The 22,672-nt window shown below is 33.6% G+C and overlaps 1 protein-coding gene across 2 annotated transcripts; it reads left to right on the top strand.

The window, feature by feature from the left end:
- The first annotated feature begins 108 nt into the window (after nt 1-108).
- Nucleotides 109-22,400, top strand: LOC134715828 (mucin-2-like). 2 transcript variants are annotated; one of them, XM_063578317.1, is made up of 15 exons: nt 109-319; nt 2,189-2,278; nt 3,389-3,470; nt 4,033-4,257; nt 5,333-6,021; nt 6,127-7,547; nt 7,843-7,877; nt 8,194-8,299; nt 8,862-9,958; nt 12,716-12,871; nt 13,240-13,518; nt 14,365-14,465; nt 15,238-15,468; nt 18,488-18,570; nt 19,235-22,400. In XM_063578317.1, exons 2-15 carry the CDS (start codon nt 2,190-2,192, stop codon nt 20,701-20,703), a joined length of 6,063 nt encoding a protein of 2,020 aa, XP_063434387.1. In that variant the 5' UTR covers nt 109-319; nt 2,189; the 3' UTR covers nt 20,704-22,400. The 2 variants fall into 2 exon arrangements, with proteins under 2 accessions (XP_063434387.1, XP_063434384.1); XM_063578314.1 differs by having other exon boundaries at nt 5,333-7,547.
- Nucleotides 22,401-22,672: the final 272 nt, after the last annotated feature.

The following is a 22,672-nucleotide window of genomic DNA, read 5'->3' as shown; positions in this document are numbered from 1 at the left end:
GAATTTGAATTTGGCGTTTCCAAATTAATACGCTGAAATCTGACGGAAGGTAACTTTTTCTTATTAAAAAAACTTTATTGGCTTATATTTTTAAAAGAATAATTATTTTCTAATCACTGGATGAATTTTGAAAGTTCGTTATGCAATAAATTTATCGATGTTTGATTATAGTTTGAGAACTATATTTCCAGTGGATGGATATGTGACCACTACTTCAGGATTTCATTTCGCGCGGCAGTATACAGAAGAGGTCCTTAATGTAATTTTAAAACAATTCCCCCGAATTTTATGTGGTTGCTTTAGAACAAATTTACGTGAGGTAAGCTAAGTTGTTTTTCGTAGAAATTGTAAATACTTACAAATGCAGATACGGTTTTTATTCCACAAACGTAACGGCTTTGTTTATTTATTTTGAAAGAGTTTTCAGAGGCAATTATTAAAAAAAACATTATGCAAATTGGTTTACACGTAATGCAAAAAAAAACTAACTATAGAAATATTTTTTTATAGTTACATATATATGCAACTTGTGTACTCTACATGGCCTCTTTTAAAAACACATAATTTAAAAAAAATAAAATATTTTGAAGCCAAGGCAAAGGCGTCAGTGGTTGTACAAACAAGGAGTTAAAAGATGAAGAATTGTCTACACATAATGTGATCAAAGCTTTGTCTTCAAATGTTTTTGTACATATGTACAGTACTGCTGTTAAAATATTTATATAATTTAAAGCAAGTAACATATCAAAATCATACAGGCAAGCTGTGAAAAATATTTTGTAATATAAAGCAATTAACAACAAAATCATACGGGCAAGCTTTGAAATCCTACAATGTAGCTCTATACACCTTATCGCTATTCCCGCTTGACCTGGGAATCTGTCCTGCTTGAACTGTTGACGTCATACAACAATCTCTTTTCCATTGTGGCGTCAGATATTTTCTTGTATGGCGTCAAAATTTTACGGGAACTTGTGTGATGTCCAGTAATACCGGACAAATAGCGATAAGGTGTATTGTCCATTTATGGTCTGCAAATATCAAAATCATCAACAGGACCATAAAAGCTAGGTATTCACATGTACTCTGGGACAGGACAGTTTTTTTTTACCTCCCCCCTTTAAAAAAAAAAAAAATCTGTTTTTTTATTCGTTTTATATTGATTTCAATTAATTTCATGTTATTATGTATTATTAGAACATAACTTTACTTGGATAACTTGCATTTGCTTTTAAACTATATATCAATTCCAAGTTTACTTTTCATAGCACCAGCGTTAGCTGATATAACAATAAAGAGAATTGTATATATTTTCTATTTTTCAAGGGATATCCCAAGCCAAATTCATTAATTTCCTTTAAGTCTTTGAGCATGACTTAGTTTCTGCAAACATTAATTTAACTCTCTTTAACAGGTTGGGCACAACCCACCAAATGGGGAACTATTCCCCAAATGAGTAACAACCCCTCATTTGAGTAATCATTTCATAGTGCTAAAAATGGGTCTTTTTAGTTAAAATGGCACTACTTTATAGAAAATGGAACAACTTCTTCCAAAGAGCTATATTTTTATTATGGATTTTGAAAAAGTTAAAAGCCTTGAAAATAGTCAAATTTTCTGATTTTTCTTGTATCTTCTCAGTAAATCAAGATAGGGATAATCATCTTTCAGAAAATATGCTGCATTTTTCATGAATATGTGCCATTTTACGAAAAAAGACTCAGCTACTACCAAATGATTACTCAAATGAGGGATTGTTACTCATTTGAGTAACAGTTCCCCATTTGGTGGGTTGTGCTCAACCTGTTTAAAGTGCCATAAATTTTAATTTAATTTAAAGTCTATCAACAGAACTGATGAATTTGATTGTTGTGTGTCGTCATATTTTTATTCTTTATTGACATAAGTAATGTTTGGGCGACAACTCTTAACTGGTTCCCTTCATTAGGTGTTCCAAATGTTATTGAACAACATGATAGGGTACAAGAGTTTTCCATCATCAGAGGTTTCATATGCGTTTTACCCCAAAAAGCTTTTCACTTCTCAACTCGATTACTCTATCAAGTACAGATTTGGGTAGCATCACTCTTACCCTTATTGATTCATGTAATCTCAAGGGTTAATCATCTGTAGAGACATGGCCCAGGAACATTGTTATATATTATAATATAGTCTGGTTTCTTTTCAGAATGTTATATGGTAAGATTGTAGTAATCAAAAGAAGTGGTGCTGATGGAGCCCAGTTCCCTTTAACCACCAGTAACTGCTTGTTTGGAAGGTAATCATAATGATCATTTCTCAAAAAAAAAAACGAGTTTTATGTATCAAGGGATATTCCAAGGCATACATGTTTGCATATTATCTAAGAATATAGATACTCAGTGTTGCATAATAAGAACAGCTTACTCAAAGTTTCTGTGTTTTGTGCCATGTTCATTCAGAAAGTATCTCAATTTATCTTTGGTTGAATTTCAAAAATCTGTAGCAATTAGTTAGTATTTAGTTTCCTTTGCTTTTGGTCTATTATAATATACATTTGTATATATGCCCAAATATTCATAAAAAGGAAAGTTGTCTCATTGGTGCTTAAACATATATCTTTATTACCAAAATTTAGAAATAAAATATGCACATTTGAATTACATCAACATCAATATTGAATACATGTATATTAATTATCTTTAGTTCATACATGTACATAAATAATGTATCTAAGTAATAGCTATAATTTATAAGGAATTTTGATGTTTTACATGAATGTATGTTACAAGGCTGTTGCTCAAGTTAACCATTTCCTCAGTCAATTTTTTTTTGCGTACTTGATTTGCATAGGATTTTTCAATAAAATGCTGAAAATATGTTTTAAAGTATTAGTGCATTTGGGAAAACAAATATTATTTCATCAGATAAATTTAAGTTGGATATTCTTATGTATGACTTTTCATATTGGATACAAATTTTAGTGAGTATAATGCAGACATTTCATAGTCAACTCCTTTCAAATGAGGTACTACACAGGCTTCAAAAGGCGTCATTATGGAGGAAAGGGATAACTTTAGATAAAAAATAGCAATTACTATGGTCAATACAACATTTTATGACATTTCAAATGCTTCATACTGCTCCTTTTAACCTCATAGCAATACTGATTTTATACATCAAATACCATTCAACATTTAAAGAGGTTAATATTGAAAAAATAAATATAGATAAGTTCTGCTTCTTAAGTTTGAAAGTGGGGATAGTTTTACATTGATTCCAATTGAATGGATGCTCAATTATTTAAATGTGCATTTTTTGTATTTAACATGGATACAATTGTTCAGAGCTGAAAAAAATAAATTTAGCAAGTCTCAATTTTACTAAGATAGTTATATATTTTTTGTAGGAGCAATGACTGTGACATAAGAATTCAGCTTCCAAATGTGTCTAGAGAGCACTGCCGAGTTAGTGTAGCAGATAACGGAGAGGTAAATATACCAACACTAATCCAGGGAGAAAAATAAATTAATTTAAAATCACAGAAAATTGATTGTTGTCAACTTGGGAATTAATTTTTGTTCTGAAGATCTTGTGATAATTTTTGTTCTGAAGATCTTGTGATAATTTTTGACCTTTGTTTACCACAAAACATAGAAATAACCTACTTCTGGTGCAGAAAAGGATCTGTATAATACAGGAATTGCATACATTTTTTTCTTCTGGATTTTTTGGAATGGATAATTTACTTTTTAAATTACAACCTACTGACTTAATTTTTTTCTGAATGTAACTGGAATCACACATTTTTATTTTGCCTAATGCAATTGGTCAAATTTCTACAAATTTTAAATTGATGTTAGGATGTGTGAATGTGCATGACGATCCACTTTTGATTTTGGAAATTTTCTGGTGTTTCATTCTTGAGTTGTGAGACTTATAAATCATATTTGATGAAATATTTATTTCCCCAATAAATTATAATCAATTTTATTCTCCAATTTGAATTATAAAATCATAAGTTGTCCTAATCATGCTTTGTTTTTTTTGTAGGTTTATTTGACAAACCTGAGCACAGTCAATCCTATTACAGTCAACTCAAAATATATTGACACTACATTAAAACTTCATCATGGAGATGTGTTTACAATTATAGACAGGTCTTTTCGCTTTGAAATTCCTAATATGACAGGGAAGTCCCCAGTCAGAAGCCCTTTGAAAAATTCAGTTATTACTCCGGTGAAAGGATCACCAAATAAAGGAATGGGTACACCTAAGGTAAGTTTTAATACTAATCTTCTTAAAACACTGTTGCCTTAACCCTTTCCTCCATAATGACGCCTTTTGACGCCACCCCCCTTACTCCATAATGACGCCTTTTGACGCCTGTGTAGTACCTCAGTTGAAACACTTTGACTACAAAGTGTCTGCAGTTGACTTAATCAAGTTTGTATCCAATATGAAAAGGAATATCATAGGAATATCCAACTTAAATTTATTTGATGAAATAGTTGTTTTTCACAATTCCTTAATACTTTAAAGCATAAGTTTAGCATTTTATCAAAAAAAATCCTATGCGAATCAAGTATGCATAAAAAAAATTCAATGGAGGAAAGGGTTAATGATTGGTAGGCAGTTATAATTATTGACAAGCTCTTCAGTTGGGTTTATACCAAATGTAAATAGGTTGGAGAAAACTAATGAAAAAGGCCAAATATTTGATGAACAGAATTGCATCAAAAAGAAATGATTTGAGATTTTTATTCTATTAGACGATATAAGTAGATGTGGAATAAGTGCTAATGAGATGTCGCATATATACTTAGTCAAACACCAAAGGCATTGCATGCAGTCAAACATCATGGACATTGCATACATACATGTAGTCGACATTATCAACCTTGAAAACATAGTCAAATAGTATTAACAATATCTAGGATGTTTGAATATGTATTATACATATTAAAACATCCTAGACATTGCATACATAATCAGACATCATTGCTATTGCATACATTGTCAAAAATTATTGTTAAACTAAAATTTAAATCGCTTTTCACTTGATGCTGGCAAGATTTTGTTCATGCACTTTGATAATGTTAAAAACTAGGAAACATACTTACACATATTACAACATTCAATTTTCAATTATATTTATAATGCCATTATTTATATAATTTTGGAAGTATTTGTCATATATTGGAAAATGCACTTTTCCCCTAATTCAAAAGGATTTTTTTTTTTTACAACCTGAAAGGTGGTTTATTTATTTATGTAGATATATAACCTACATCCATTTAATATGTAAAGTAAAATGGAGTACAGAGTACAAAAAATGTTTTTGTATTTTCAGACTGTTGATATGAATGAGACGTTAGCTTTGAAGCCATTATCACCCAGTAACAGAAAAAGTATAGGAGGATCATCAATTAAGAAAACCCCAGCTGGTCGTGCGCTTACTCCCCAGCCAGCTAAAATGTCAAAATCAAATTCTCCAAGACATAATTCTACTCCAGCAAGCATGAAGAATACAATGAAAATACTAACACCTAAATCCAAACCTCCACCACCGTCCGAAGGAGTAGACAGCAGTACTAAAAGCAAGAAACCAAGAGTACAGTCACCATCTCCAGTTAGAGGCAGTGCCAAGAAAGTTCATGTATCAAGAGCTGATGATAGAGTTAATACTCCAGCAAAGTCTCCTGCTAGGAAATCTTCATCTGATACAAAGACAAGTAAAACACCAGGAAAAAGTCCAAAGACCAAAACTCCTGCTAAATCACCAGCAAAATCTGTACTAGAAAATGCTGCTACTAAGACTCCTGCAAAATCTGAGACAAAAACTCCAAAAAAACAAACCCCTGCTAAATCATCTGCTAAACCTCCTTCACCAGATGTGGTTACTCTAGCTAAAACTCCAAGATCAAAAACACCAGCAAAGTCACCTGCAAGATCAGTGACACCAGCAGCTAAAACTCCTAGGTCAAAAACACCGGCAAAGTCTCCTGCAAGGTCAGTAACACCAGCAGCTAAAACTCCTAGGTCAAAAACACCAGCAAAGTCTCCTGTAAGATCAGCATCACCAGCAGCTAAAACTCCAGCAAAGTCACCCGCAAGATCCGTAACACCAGCAGCTAAAACTCCTAGGTCAAAAACTCCGGCAAAGTCACCTGCAAGAGCAGTATCACCAGCTTCCAAGACACCTGTTTCAAAAACACCAGCCAAGTCTCCTGGCAGATCAGTTTCACCTGCTGCAAAAACGCCAGCAAAGTCACCTGGTAGATCAATATCACCAGTTGCCAAGACACCTACATCAAAAACACCAGCTAAGTCACCTGGTAGATCAGTTTCACCAGCTGCCAAGACACCTGCATCAAATACACCAGCCAGGTCACCTGGCAGATCAGTTTCACCAGCTGCCAAGACACCTGCATCAAAAACACCAGCCAGGTCATCTGGCAGATCAGTTTCACCAGCTGTCAAGACACCTGTTTCTAAAACACCAGGCAAGTCTCCTGCAAGACCAGTTTCACCAGCTACTAAAACTCCTAGGTCAAAAACACTGGCAAAGTCACCTGCAAGAGCAGTATCACCAGCTGTTAAGACTCCTGCTGCAAAAACACCAGCCAAGTCTCCTGTAAGATCAGTTTCACCAGCTGCTAAGACTCCTGCTGCAAAAACACCAGCCAAGTCTCCTGTAAGATCAGTATCACCAGCTGCTAAGACTCCTGCTGCAAAAACACCAGCCAAGTCTCCTGTACGATCAGTATCACCAACTGCTAAGACTCCTGCTGCAAAAACACCAGCCAAGTCTCCTGTAAGATCAGTATCACCAACTGCTAAGACTCCTGCTGCAAAAACACCAGCCAAATCTCCTGTAAGATCAGTATCACCAGCTGCTAATACTCCTGCTGCAAATACACCAGCCAAGTCTCCTGTAAGATCAGTATCACCAACTGCTAAGACTCCTGCTGCAAAAACACCAGCCAAGTCTCCTGCAAGATCTGTATCACCAGCTGCTAAGACTCCTGCTACAAAAACACCAGCCAAGTCTCCTGCAAGATCTGTATCACCAGCTGCTAAGACTCCTGCTGCAAAAACACCAGCCAAGTCTCCTGCAAGATCTGTATCACCAGCTGCTAAGACTCCTGCTGCAAAAACACCAGCCAAATCTCCTGTAAGATCAGTATCACCAGCTGCTAAGACTCCTGCTACAAAAACACCAGCCAAGTCTCCTGCAAGATCTGTATCACCAGCTGCTAAGACTCCTGCTGCAAAAACACCAGCCAAGTCTCCTGCAAGATCTGTATCACCAGCTGCTAAGACTCCTGCTGCAAAAACACCAGCAAAGTCTCCTGTAAGATCTGTTTCACCAGCTATCAAGACTCCAACAAAGTCGCCTGTAAGATCAGCATCACCTTCAAGTTCAGTTTCACCAACTGCAAAGACTCCTGTTACAAAATCACCAGCCAAGTCACCTGTAAGGTCAACCTCACCAGCTACCAAAAGTCCAGTGATGAAAACAACACCTAGGTCGAGATCATTGTCACCAGTAGAAAAGTCAACAGGTATTAAATAAGGCACTTGGACTTGCATAACATTGTATCTCTCAAAGGGTTTATGTTGTGCAAGTTTTAATGATGATACAATGTATTGTTAATTCTATGTAAATCAGCCAATTAATAACCCAGAATTATGATAAGTAAGTTTAGATTTTATTCATCAATATAATAATTATGCAATGAAAAGTCAAATACAGAAAATATAGAAAAGGAAAATAACTTAAATTATTATGTATGGTTAACTGTCTACCGACCATTGTTCATAACAATTTATGCATTTTTTTATCATTCTATGTTTCAGCCAAGAAGACCCCACAATCCAACAACAGAAGAAAGGTAAAACTTGTTATTAAATTTAAAAAAAAAAATGCATTTTTTCCCTATTTTAACCTGCAAGGGTTTTTTTGCCAGATCATAACACATTATTCAGGGCTATATTTCCATTCATTCTCAAAGGTACTAAAAAGTTTAGTTAAAAGTTTCAAAACACCTTCTTTCATGTGATATTGACTAAACAAATCACATTTTCATTAAAGAAAAACAAGGAAATTTTGAGCCCCCTAGAAAAAAAAGTTTTTATTGAATTGCATGTAAATGTTTGTTTATTATTCATACAAGACTTGGATTATAATAATCATTTTGTTTATAATAGACTATGCCTGCAGGCAGTCCTTATCATCCAGCAACAGAAGACCTTAGGACAGAGTTGTCTGAATTGAGGAGAAGATCACAGCCATTGATTACAGAAAGCCCTTCAGGTATTTACATTTATGTAAACTACAAACAGGAAGTATAAACCTTCTGAGGACACAGTATTAAAAATGATGAGAAATATTAACTTTATTACTCATGCAAGAAAAGCCTTTTCTGTTGGTAAGGAATGTAATGTAGATTTTAGAAAATGTGGGGTTGATAAGTTTTACAAAGTTGCCGACTTTGCCATTTCAACACATTCTTCATTTGCTCTCAACCAAAATCTTCAAACTCATTAACAATGCCAGTGATATTGTCTTTTAGTAAACTACCACTACTGTTGTTTTTTTGGGAGAGAAGGGTGTGCATAGTTTTTCTTTAATTGGAAAATTTATTTTTCTCCCGATTTTTGCAGTATTTTCCCATATATTTTTATTGTCGGCCATTTTCAACCTGAAAGGAACTTTTTGGAGTGAGGAAAGAGCTTCATTTTTTAGTCATTGGGAATTTTCTCTAGAGGAAAAAGCTGAATTTTGGATGTAATGTGAGGCTTATATACAGGACATTGAATATGATAATGTTTGACATTGACACTATTTGTAATTTATAAATGTTTTTTTGTTGCAGCTTCTCCAAAAGTAAAAAGTGGAAGTAAAAGGAAATCTACTCAAAGTATTGGCTCGGATGCGAAAAAGAAAAGAATTTCATTTGGTCCATCATTAAGTCCAGAAATGTTCGATAAAAAACTGCCACCGATAACCCCAGTAAGAAAAGGTACAACACCAAGGAGATTGTCTGAACCATTTAGTGTTTTATCACCAAAGTCATTATTAAAAAGAAAGTCTTTGGCTAATTTTAGAAAAGAATCTACAATCACTGAAGAAAGTCCAAGTAAGGAATCTCCAGTAAAGAGTGCAAAATCAACTCCTGCAAGAAAATCTCCTAAAACACCAACCAGAAAGTCACCTGCAAAGTCTCCAAAATCCACTCCTGTGACAACCAAATCTCCAAGAACATCACCTGCAAAAGGAAAGACTCCTCGATCTCCAAAATCACAGAAAAATTCACCTGCTACAGGCCCAAAAACAAATAAACGCCTGTCAACATCTTTATCTGAAGAAACATTAAATGCAGATATCAGTTATACTGGTATTGAAGAGTTAATGAAAACCCCAAAGGTGGCAACAAGTACTCCTAAAGCAGGAAAGAACTCGAGTGGACAGCGTAGACGTGCAAGCACTGGTGCTCTGAACCTGACTGGAGTGAAAAGACTAATGAAAACTCCCAAAAACAAATTGGATGAGGTTAGCTTTACAGGGTTATCAGCAATTATGAAAACACCTGAAGCAGAGGTTCAAGCAGTCAAGAAGGTCACACCGAAGTCATCAACAAGAAAATCAATTCAAGGAAAGATAAATCCCTCACCAAAATCAGCAAAAAAAGCTACACCAGCTAAGAGAGTTTCAACTCCACGCAAACTTAGTCCAAAATCATTAAAGAAAACTCCTAAATCTCTCAAGAAGTCCCCACCATCATCACTTAGAAATGCTGTGGCTATGAGGGCAATACATGGAAAGCAGAAAACACCTAAACTTCCAACTAATCTTTGGTCTGATATTGTCAAGAAAGGCATTGCAGACAAAGGGGTAGCTAGAAGACGATCAACAAAGAAACCTCTTCCAGTTGTGCAGAAGAGAGCCAAAACACCAAAGAGTATAAAGAAGGTATTTTATAACTTAGAGGGCTTATTGATGTCAAATTACTTTTCAATCAGATAAATAGTAAAACAGTTTGGCACAGACTGTTTTTGTGAAATTGCTTTCACATGCTCGTAAAACTCTTATCTACAGGCAAACAGAAGTCAACTAAAATTTTCAAAAACTAAGCTTTGGGCTTGTGGACTCAAATTTTTATCGTGAATTCCAGAACCTGTAGTTCTCATTTAATTGTTATATAGTTTTTAGCTCACCTGGCCCGAAGGGCCAAGTGAGCTTTTCTCATCACTTGGCGTCCGTCGTCCGTCGTCGTCCGTCGTCGTCGTCGTCCGTCGTCGTTAACTTTTACAAAAATCTTCTCCTCTGAAACTACTGGGCCAAATCAAACCAAACTTGGCCACAATCATCATTGGGGTATCTAGTTTAAAAAATGTGTGGCGTGACCCGGTCAACCAACCAAGATGGCCACCACAGCTAAAAATAGAACATAGGGGTAAAATGCAGTTTTTGGCTTAAAACTCAAAAACCAAAGCATTTAGAGCAAATCTGACATGGGGTAGAAATGTTTATCAGGTCAAGATCTATCTGCCCTGAAATTTTCAGATGAATCGGTCAATCGGTTGTTGGGTTGCTGCCCCTGAATTGGTAATTTTGAAGAAATTTTGCTGTTTTTGGTTATTATCTTGAATATTATTATAGATAGAGATAAACTGTAAACAGCAATAATGTTCAGCAAAGTAAGATCTACAAATAAGTCAACATGACCAAAATGGTCAGTTGACCTGTTTAGGAGTTATTGCCCTTTATAGTCAATTTTTAACCATTTTTCGTTAATTAAAGTAATCTTTTACAAAAATCTTCTCCTCTGAAACTACTTGGCCAAATTAATCCAAACTTGGCCACAATCATCTTTGGGGTATCTAGTTTAAAAAATGTGTGGCGTGACCTGGTCAACCAACCAAGATGGCCGCCACGGCTAAAAATTGAACAAAGGGGTAAAATGCAGTTTTTGGCTTATAACTCAAAAACCAAAGCATTTTGAGGAAATCTGACATGGGGGGTAAAAATGTTTATCAGGTCAAGAACTATCTGCCCTGAAATTTTGAGATGAATCGGTCAATCGGTTGTTGGGTTGCTGCCCCTGAATTGGTAATTTTGAGGAAATTTTGCTGTTTTTGGTTATTATCTTGAATATTATTATAGATAGAGATAAATTGTAAACAGCAATAATGTTCAGCAAAGTAAGATCTACAAATAAGTCAACATGACCAAAATGGTCAGTTGACCCCTTTAGGAGTTATTGCCCTTTATAGTCAATCTTTAACCATTTTTCATAAATCTAAGTAATCTTTTACAAAATCTCCACTGAAACTACTAGGCCACAATCATCTTTGGGGTATCTAGTTTGAAAAATGTGTCTGATGACCTGGCCATTCAACCAAGATGGCCGCCACGGCTAAAAATAGAACATAGGGGTAAAATGCAGTTTTTTGCTTATAACTATGAAACCAAAGCATCTAGAGCAAATCTGACAAGAAGTTAAATTGTTAATCAAGTCAATATCTATCTGCCCTGAATTTTTCAGATGAATTGGACAACTGGTTGTTGGGTTGCTGCCCTCCAATTGGTAATTTTTAAAGAAATTTTGCCGTTTTTGGTTATCTTGAATACTATTATAGATAGCGATAAACTGTAAACAGCAATAATGTTCAGCAAAGTAAGATCTACAAATAAGTCAACATGACCTAAATGGTCAATTGACCCCTTAAGGAGTTATTGCCCTTTATAGTCAATTTTTAACAATTTTCATTAATTTGGTAAATTTATGTAAATTTTTACCAAATATAGTTCTCTGTTACTAATGGGCAAAGTTCATGATAGATATAATTGTAAGAAGCAAAATCGTTCAGTAAAGTAAGAACTTCAAACACATCACCATCACCAAAATACAATTTTGTCATGAATCCATTTGTGTCCTTTGTTTAATATGCACATAGACCAAGGTGAGCGACACAGGCTCTTTAGAGCCTCTAGTTTTATGTCTCAACACTTTATAGCCAATTTAGACTATTTTTCCTTCATTGTTGAGGATCATTACAGTTGCCTTTAATTGCTTACATTCACTTCATTTGAACTCTGGTTGACAGTCGTCTCATTGGCATTTATTACAAAATCCTGTATTTTATAATGATTTTTTTTTAGAATAATAAAAAAAACCACATGATGCTGTGTGAGGTCATTACTTTTACCATTGGAAGAACAATAATTTTGTATACCTGTCTTGTTTAAAACAATATGGGTTCATATGAGTGTGTGAGGTCATTACTTTTACCATTGGAAGAACAATAATTTTGTATACCTGTCTTGTTTAAAACAATATGGGTTCATATGATCAATCTTGGTCAGCTGCACCCTAGTGTTTAATAAAAAGAGTTTTCCTAAGTGTGAGCAAAATACTTTTATAGTAAAACTGTCTGGTGGAACAAAATTTTCATAATGAAATGTTTGAAATCAACATAGGACAGAAGTCTGACGTTTTCCAGTCACATGTTGAACTGGAGCTAGTTAATTTATTACTCAAAAAGTACCAATACTGGTATTTAGGGCTTTTCCAATAAAACATACATGGTACCAATGGAAAGCACGGTAAAAATGGATAACCACCTATAGAGACAAATTAGAATTTCCTTACATTTCCACTATGTATAAACATATGACTCCCAACCATAGTTAAGATTTGAAAGTGATATCAACCATATTTTGTAGAAGATGCCCCCAAAGACCCCAAGAACAAAAGCTGCATCTAAAGCACCAACCACTGGACATGCTGACTCACCAGTTACTATAGTTATACATAAAAAATTAACATCCACTCCTGCTCTGTTACCAAGAAAGGGAAGGAAAAGCCTTGGAGTTAGAAAGGTATGTGTATCTAAGTACTCATTTATACATGTTTATACCCCTTCTGTTTGAGCAGGTGATATTTATGGTTGATGAGAGGGGTAACAATTGGTTGATCATTTATTCTATTTTGACACAATTATGCGCTCGAAACACTCAACAGAATAATGAAAATTTCTAAATCTTAAATGATATACATATAAACCACCTCAAACTTCAATAAGAATTAGATGCAACTATTTTAATAGAATATATTTAAGATTAGCTCAAGCCTTCCAGTTTAATCTTCTTTATTCAGTACAAGATTTAAAAATAATCAAATGATGTTGACAAATTGTGTTAAGTAGAAGTAAATTATTAAATGTTGACAAATAAACATTGTATTGCAGGCAAAACCAAAAGCAACATCACGACTATCAGGTATAGCTGACATCTTTAGGACACCAAGTCCAGCAAGTTCTCCTGAGAGAACAGGAACACCATACTCACTCTATTCTGATCTGCCAGAAACACCCATTGGTCCTGGTGAAATGTTGGTATCACCAATGTCTTCAACAAAGAGAAAGTCTGTCCCTACACCTAAGTTAGTTGGAATAAAACAGTTGTATGCTACACCAAAACAGATAAGATCACCAGTTAGTCCATCAGGAGTAAAGGAAATGTTTAAGGTATGTAGTACACTAAGGAAATGGAAAGATTAGCAAAGTTCGTGAAAACTTCGTTTGACCCGTCATTGGACCGACAAAGCAAAATTATTTGTCAGTCCTACAAAATTTTTGCCAGTCCTACAAAATCTGTCAATTTGATCCTATTATAAAATAATAACATTTTATCCAAAAATATCTTTATTATTATTTTTAGTTTTATTTTTCACAGCCACCGACACATTAATAATGAAGGACACGTTCTGTTCTTCTGATTGTTCTTCACTATCAATTTCATCAACTGAATCATTTTCTCAGTATTTGTTATCTCCATCTAAGATTTCAATCGCTGATTGTTTGCAAAGAACAAATTTAGCAGGCCACTTGTAGATCGGCACTAAGTTTTCCATAGGTTTCAGTTTGTCTATAACAGGAATCCAGTACCAGAAATAACCAGCAGGTACATCTGAAGACCGATGTAAACGCGTATTTGATTTAGTTGCAGTACAACTAATTACCGATAAAGAGGGAACTACAATGGCCGTTTTTACATCGGTCATCAGGACCGGCACTAGGTTTCAAAGTACTGGTCCGAGCCTCATTTTGGCGATCAGGACAGACCATTTTCTTGAACTCTGGATTAGTTCTTGTCAGCCAACCAGTTACAAATATTCTTTGGTGCATGTGGAAGCATAATCTACAAGTTTGAAACCGTATTAACATATATGCCATGTAGCAAGTTTAAATTATTATATTTGTAAGGTAATTTTGTTTTTGTAGATTGGCAATTTTGTAGCTTGACAGATCAAAAATTTCGAAAAAATTATTGAGTGAGGTAAATAATTTAATTTAAATGCATTTTTTTTTTAGACACCTAAATCAGCTACTCCAAAACTCAAAGTGTCAAAAAGCACACTAGAAAAGTCTACAGCTAAGAAGTCACCAACAGTTACCAAGTCTCCTGTTGCCAGGTTAGTAGTATTAAAGATTTTCAGTGTACTGTGGATTCATTAATATTCATTTGATACTCATTTTGGATTCATTAATATTCATTGGATACTCATTTTTGTGGATTTCACGGGTACAGGGGAACTACAAATTGCAAATTGTCCAGATGAATGTATCCAGACTTTGCCAAAACCAGGAATATGCAGTGTCCATGAAACGGACTGGTGACAAATAAGGGAAACAAACTTATTGTGTAATTGGTTTAAACACAGGTTTCGTTCTGCAAAATTATTAGGGAAAACGACATTTCAAGGTCACTAACAATTGATTTGTCTATTTTTAGAAACGCAAACTGGAAGTTTAATTTTTCACAAGAGAAAGTGTCATCACCTCTGTTAGTGATTAACAATGATTAATGCATTTCATTTCATAAAAAAAGGATATTTTAATTATTTTTCAGGGATAATGCATTTGTTAGGGTCGGCGAGAATAAAAAAGCCTGAAAAGTCGATTTTATTTTTATTCTGGAAATCGGCAGAATCGGGTCGGCGGATCCGTAAACCAACAAATTAAAAAATCCTGGCCTAATGATGCTACAAAGCTTCCACTTAATACTTTGGGAAATCATATTCACATCCTTAAAATGCATGTTCAGTCTACACTTAACTTATAATTTATGATCTTAAGAAAGATGTCAGTAGCGTAGTACCCAAAAGTTGCAGGTTCATGTTACCTGTTTTTTTTCTGAATTAAGCAAACTCGGTTTAGTTGTGATGAACAATTATCATTTTTCAGACGTGGCAGAAAAAGACTTGCCCCTGCATCCCCAGATGTTGCAGAAACAGTATTGGAGAGACCAGCTAAAAGAACAAAAAGAGGTGTAGTTAAAAAGACTCCAGTCAAATCTCCCAAGAAGGCTGCAGCATCCCCAAAGGTTACAGAAAAAGCAACAGAGGTTTCATCTAAGAAAACAAGAAGAGGAGCAGTCAAAAAATCACCTGTTAAAACTGCTGCCAAGGCCTCAAGGTACGCTATTTACATAACTTAGCAAGACAGCATTATATAGATGTCTGTTATTTGACTGATAAAAAAATGACTTGACTTGAGACTTCAATTGATTTTGTCTTCTTGTGTCGAAAAATTAAAAAAACAGAAACAGATGGACATGACATTACCTTTTATGCTTGCTATAAATATTCTACCACTACATTGAGTGTGATACAATTTTTATCCACTCCAGACTGAATTTTCAAACAGGCAGCTTGCTCAGCGTTGTAAATATTTAGAATTTAACTGTTGGATTGGAGAAACATTGTATTCTATTGACAAGTTTATGGTGGAATCTGTTTCTGTAACTATTTTAAGATGCAATGCAGAAAAGCATCATTTAATTCTTTCCAATGATCTGCAAAGGGAATATGTGCTTCCCATGTGACGTCATCAGACATGTATTTTTTTTTATGACGTCACAATATGAAATTCATTGAATAGCAAGAAAATTTGACATCAATGATTCCTAATCAAATTTAAACCTATGTAGACCTGATATCAAAGAAACCACAAGATTTAAATAAAAATAATTAACAGGTCAGAATACATTAGATTTAGAGAAAGTTAGATAATGTATGCATTTCCCAATAACAGATTTGGAAGTGCATTTGTTTTGATATGTTTTTAAAATTATTGAAACTTACAAAAGGTGATTAAATATATATTGAAAAGCAAGCCCTAGTAGGTTGTGCCTTTATTAGAAATATGTGCAAAATTTAGAATATAGCTAGAAATGTTGAACAGCATTAGGTCCGAGTACACAGTTATCGTCCTTTGATTTTCGTTGTCCACAAATATAGTCCTTAATGTTGACAGTGTGTTACTTGCCAATTTTTGTTATACCCCTTCCAAATTTAATTCTCCATGTTTTATGCCTCATATAGCAAGTTGGGGGTGACATGACACTGTAAAAAAATTTGGGTCATAAATATTTAGGTAAAGTAGTGATTAGGTCCAGCTGAAAAAGGTCAAAAATTAGCACTTCGGAAGCTGTCAAAAGATTTCAAGACCCCCTTAACACAAAATTGTCCATATTTTGAGTTAGAGCTGATGAAGTTTTCTATAATTTTGATATAATTTGTCCCAAAAGTAGTACAACATACTGTAAAAATGTTATTGAGAAAGCGCAGGTGGGATTTTTTTTATTTACATTTATTGTCTAAAAGAAATGCACTACGAAATAACTGTGTACTCGGACCTAAGAGGTGAAATCAGGAAATATAGAATCTGTACTTTGGCAACTTCCCTGAATGATTTGATGGTGTCAATTTGTCAAATAGCATAAAACTAAGGGATTTAAACTTTTATTTGACAGAATTTCTGCAAAACTGACCAATTTTGGCATTATATGGTCAAAATAAGCATTTCATAGCTTTTTCAATTTTGATGCATAAGTGGCATTTTGACTTTCTATCTGACATGTTTTCATGTGTCAATATTTGTGTTTCTATGCTTTAATCCAGTTCTTTTACTCATTTGTGAACTCTGAATCTACAGAAAAGAAGATTATCTCAGACAATATGAGCAAAGTGTGTTGTATAAATGACCCTCATTTGACACCCTGTTTGGATCAAGTTAAATGTGAGGAGCATGGCACATAAAAGTTGAAGTCCATAATAAAGACCTCACTAAATTTGTATAAAAAGCATTTAACAATGTCTTTTGTACCTGTTTCATTTCACATAATATCTTTCTTTACCCCTGTAAGATACCATGTGGTTCAACTATAAGCCTGTTGAGACTAAAATTGCATGCAAGTTTTTCACTAAAAAGTGAAAAATCTTTGTATCAGACCATACTGTCTGCTCAAGAAGTTGAATGTAAGAGGCTTTTTGTGATCAGATTTATTGTATCATGTCACCTGAGTATAGAAATGATAGAAAAGACATTTGTTTTTATTTCTTATAGCTTCAATATGCATTTTTAAATGTAAATATGTGCTACGGCCTAAATTGACCCTAAATTATTTTTAGTCATACTTGGCCTAAGACCCTTTTAAACTAATATGATATGTTATTTGTAAGTTTTCTTTCCACTTAAAGTACAATAAGTACATATGTAAGGATTATTTATAATCAAAAAGCTTCACAAATTTAAAATTGCTGGAAAATATTACATCTTCATGTAAGGCTCCCCTTCATTGGAAAACCTCCATTTTTAGGCACAGGCTCATATAAATTTGACTTTTGAAAAATTATGCTAAGTCTGATATATCAAATGAGTACTCTATTGCTTTAAATACATGATGTATTATATATTAAGGCATTTTAAAGGTATTTTTTTGCAATATTTTAATTTTAAAAGCCCCAAATGTTGATAGTTGAAATTTCTCAATTTTAACGTCCAAATTTAACACGTAAGGTTGAATATAGAATTAATCATAGTGTCTATAATATATATCCTATTGTTATGAAACTTTGTAAGCAGTCTTATAATATATTAAGCTTATGTCATACCAAGTTTTATAAAGATTGGTCAACTTTTTCTATCCTATTAGGTCCGAGTACACAGTTATCGTCCTTTGATTTTCGTTGTCCACAAATATAGTCCTTAATGTGGACAGTGTGTTACTTGCCAATTTTTGTTATACCCCTTCCAAATTTAATTCTCCATGTTTTATGCCTCATATAGCAAGTTGGGGGGTGACATGACACTGTAAAAAAATTTGGGTCATAAATATTTAGGTAAAGTAGTGATTAGGTCCAGCTGAAAAAGGTAAAAAATTAGCACTTCGGAAGCTGTCAAAAGATTTCAAGACCCCCTTAACACAAAATTGTCCATATTTTGAGTTAGAGCTGATGAAGTTTTCTATAATTTTGATATAATTTGTCCCAAAAGTAGTACAACATACTGTAAAAATGTTATTGAGAAAGCGCAGGTGGGATTTTTTTTATTTACATTTATTGTCTAAAAGAAATGCACTACGAAATAACTGTGTACTCGGACCATTATTTATAAAAATTATGTAATTATACTGGTTTTTGTTTCATTTCAGAGTCAAATCGAAAGTAGTATCCGCTGTTACATTAATTGTTACAGAGGAAGTAGTTACAGTAACAGAAGAGGTAGAAATAGCTGGTAAGTGTTTAGATCTCGATTGATTGCAACCATCACAAAAGCAAGTTTATATTACTACTTAGCTATTGTATAATATATATATAAATGACAAGGTACCACAAATATGCTATAGCACATTTACCAGATCCTAAAATCTAAGTTTGTGATAAGGTCCGAGTAGAGCATGAATGGTAGTTGAGTATAGTGCTAGAATTGTATACCCCCTTTCCTTGGAAATTCTTTTTCCCCAAACATTCTGTTATGTTAAGTTCACTTTGAGCTTTGAATCATTTACACGTTAGTACTGCCATTTAAATTAAAATTTCCATTATTCTTTCAACATAGCACACAGGGGAGATACCTCTATGTCAGCAATTCATCAGAAAGATATGGGTATAGGGGGCAAGAGAGACAAAAAATATATTATAAAAGTAAACTATGGAAACAGTTATTGAAGACAAATAATATCTAAAATATGTTGACTAACATTAGTATTGACACTGCTGTGATGGTAATTTTCTGATATCAGTGTTACAACTATTAACTTATTAAGTGTCTGGGCTTTAACTGATTTTAACATGTAGTCTTATTCCAAGTTCAAAATGTATTGTTTTTGTTGTTGTTGTTTTGGTATGAAAATACTTCTGACATTATTTTCATTGTATGTTTTTTTTGTTTATTAAAGTTTCAACACCTGATGTACCAAGACCTAGAGGTAGAAAAGCAGTGCCTAAATTGAAGACATCACCTAAAGCTCTGAAGAAGAAATCTGTACCTAAAAGCAGCAGTCCAAGAGTGGAAGTAATTAAGAAATCTCCTGTAGCAAAGAGAACCACAAGAAGAGGCAAAGTTGCAACACCTGCTAAAACTCCTAAAATATCTACTGAAGTTGAGGAGAAAAAATCATTGAAATCACCAGTGAAGGCAGCTACACCTAAGAAGGCAACGAGAGGTAAAGCTGCAAAAATACAGAAAACTGTTGCAATTCCAGCTAAAAAACCTGTCCGAGGTGGGAAACGGAAACTATCTATCTCATCTGGTGATGCTGAACCTCCAAGTAAAAAGCCTGAACAAACAACTTCACCTGAGAAAGTCAAAACACCCACAAAATCACCAGCAGCAAAACGTAGTAGAGGGAGAGGAGCAGGAAAATCATCTCTAAAAAAGCCAGCAACACCTGCAAAATCTACTGCAAAGAAAAATACTAGAGGAAAAGTCAATAAAGTGGAAACTTCAACTGTTTCACCAGCAAAACGAGCAACACGTGGTAAGCCTGTAAAATCTCCCAAAAAAGCTGTAAATACTGTTGTTCCTGCTGAAGAACAGAAAGCTGCAAACCCAACTCCTAAAAAGTCGCCAGCAGCAAAGGGAAAAGCTTCAAAATCAACACCCAAGAAAATAGCAACCCCTAAAAAATCACCGGTCAAACGTGCAACAAGAGGAGCAAAGAAAGAAACAACTAAAAAGGCAGATAAAGAGGAGAATGTAGTTGTTGAGGCAACAAAAGTTAAAACTCCCAAAAAATCTCCAGCAAAGAGATCAAGAGGAAAAGTGGCAAAGGCAGCCTCACCTCAGACTAAAACCCCTGTAAAAGGAGTTAAATCAAGGCGGGGAAGGGCAGTTTTGTCAGATCAGTCACCAGCAGTTGTTTTGACACCAGTTGCTAAACTTAAATCACCGAAGAAAGCTAGTCCAGTAAAAAAAGCAAAAAGAGGAAGGAAAGCGAGTCCTGTCAAAACTGTACCTGTTGTAGAGGAAGTTGTACAAGAAGCAGCAGTAGAAGCTAAGCCTAACAAAAGGCGTGGGAGAGCTGCTTCTCCAGTTAAACCTAAAACTCCAGTAAAAAAAGTGACCAAGACCAGTGGAAAACGGAAGGCAGCTTCACCAGCAAAAATGCCTAGTCCTACAAAAGTCAGCAAAGTAGATGTGGAAACAGTTCAGCAACCAAGCAAAGGCAAGAAACCAAAAGTGGTGAAAACAGCTAGTCCATCACCAGTAAAATCTACAAAGAGAGGAACAAGAGGGAATCCTAAAGCAAAAACTCCTGAGAAAGTTTCTAAATCATCTCCGCCCAAGAAAGCAGTGAAAAAGGTAAAAACTGTCTCACCAAAACAGAAAACACCTGTGAAACGAGTGACAAGAGCTAGAAAATGATATTAATTGTAAATATATATATGTACAAATTGTAGATACTGTATTTATAGTAAATGGCTTTAGGAAAGTGCAAATAAGACCACAATGTGTTCACAAAAACTTATTTAAAATAAAGTGTGCCATCAAGAGAACAGTTTTTTGGGAAAATTAATATTTATGATCATTATATCTTTTGCTGTCATATTAAAACTAAAAGTATTTTATATATTGATATTTTGTTAACCAAAAATTGTAGCTTTTTTGAAGTCATAAGTTTGAGCCAAGCTCACTAAAAAGAAAGATGACAGAATTGTGTAATTTTATTTTTATCTTGTTAAAGGCAGCTTTTTCTGTAAAATATTATGAATATGCACATAAAGAAGAGTTAACATACACCATGTTGTTAAGGTACTGTACTATATAAAACTCACGGACAGAAAAAATAACCAGGTATAATGTTGTAAATTTGTTCTATATTATTTTGTAATCATTGTTTTAAAGTATTTATTACCTCTAGTGTTTAATGTGAAGAATTTTTTCGACACTTATAATTATAATGTAAAATTTTAACTTATTTTATTTGACAAAAACATGGTTTTTATTATCTCAGATTTTTTTCTATATTAAAATTTTATTTTTTTGTCATGTTTTAACATCAACACTTTTTTTTACCATTTTTCATCGTATTTGTTATTAACTAATGTTTTTTATAATTGTAATGTGAGCTTGCAGTAATTCTTTCTGTTTCATAAAGATATGTGACTGAGAAAGAAACAGATTGTGCCTTGAACTTTGATTTTGTGCAATTGGATTAAAGGAATATATTTTCTCACATAATGCATTAAAAGGAATAATTGTAAAATGAATCTGTTTTATTTCAGTGATGGTTTTCATTTTGCTCTAAAATGAAATATAAACAACAATAATCTTGTGATTTTTTAACAAGTGTTATTAAGATTGATGTAAATGGCATACAAGTCAATAATTGTTGGTTATTATCTAACATTGTAGCTATTTTCACAAAGACGTAGGAAGACAAACAACTATAAATTGCATTGAATTTAGTCATGATTTTTTTTTGTGAAAAAACTCTCCACTTAGCATTGAATTAAAATAGTTGAGATTGTTGATTTTATTTGGATTAAACATCACTTAAAACAACACAATTTATGTGACACCTTATATATGTCTGGTTTTGTCAGTTTAAATCTTCATCATTATTTATATAAATGAATTGAGTTTGATTTTGTGATGTTGTCATTGGTTAATTTTTTTTAAATCAAAATTTTTTATTTTATTATTCATTGAATATGGAATATATATATTTTTTGCATGAAACTCGTAATAATCATGAAATGGAATAAACAAATTAAATTCAATTACCATATGATTGTCATATTAAAAAAAATATCACTTTAGTGCCTTAAGATCAGATTTATTACTTAAAATTGTAATTGTACTCACAATAGCAACCTAAAAGTAATATAGAAGGTGTCCATATCATAATATTTTTCATTGTTTTTCTGAACCTGTTGTATATATATTCATCAATTATCACATTATCAATCATATATCATTTTATTTCTTATCTTATCACTTCTCATTGTCTGGTACTTTTTTCTTAATCAGTAAACTTTTATGGTATGTATGATGAAATTTTATGAGTCCTGTATGTTGATGTCAATTTACCCATATACAATAAATGAATGGGAAAGATATACTGCTTTATTAATTTGAATGCTAGGTTAGTAGGTTTCTTTAGATTCAGTGAGGTCCATATGACCATTATTTGATCTGACTATTAAAGCGCAATTTGCTACTTGTGATTAAGTTTTGGAGATGAGGTCTTAGTGTAATTTTCTGGCAACAACAATGTGAAATCTTTTCATAATTATTTGATCTGGCTTTCTCCTAGGTTAAATAATATATAGTTTACTTCAATATGCTCTGAAACAATCATTGTCCATTTTCATGCTCCTTGTGCCAACAT

This window comes from Mytilus trossulus, chromosome 4 (assembly GCF_036588685.1).
Source record: "Mytilus trossulus isolate FHL-02 chromosome 4, PNRI_Mtr1.1.1.hap1, whole genome shotgun sequence".
NCBI lineage: Eukaryota > Metazoa > Mollusca > Bivalvia > Mytilida > Mytilidae > Mytilus > Mytilus trossulus.
The sequence above is the reverse complement of the archived record's forward strand: the minus strand, read 5'-3'. Positions and strand labels throughout refer to the sequence as shown.

Bases quoted from the DNA above. Each gene is read 5' to 3' on its own strand.
- LOC134715828 (XM_063578314.1), top strand. From the start codon at position 2,190: ATGTTATATGGTAAGATTGTAGTAATCAAAAGAAGTGGTGCTGATGGA. The intron at 2,279-3,388 runs GTAATCATAATG...TATTTTTTGTAG, and splicing joins AGTAACTGCTTGTTTGGAAG to GAGCAATGACTGTGACATAA. The intron at 8,300-8,861 runs GTATTTACATTT...TTTTTGTTGCAG, and splicing joins GATTACAGAAAGCCCTTCAG to CTTCTCCAAAAGTAAAAAGT.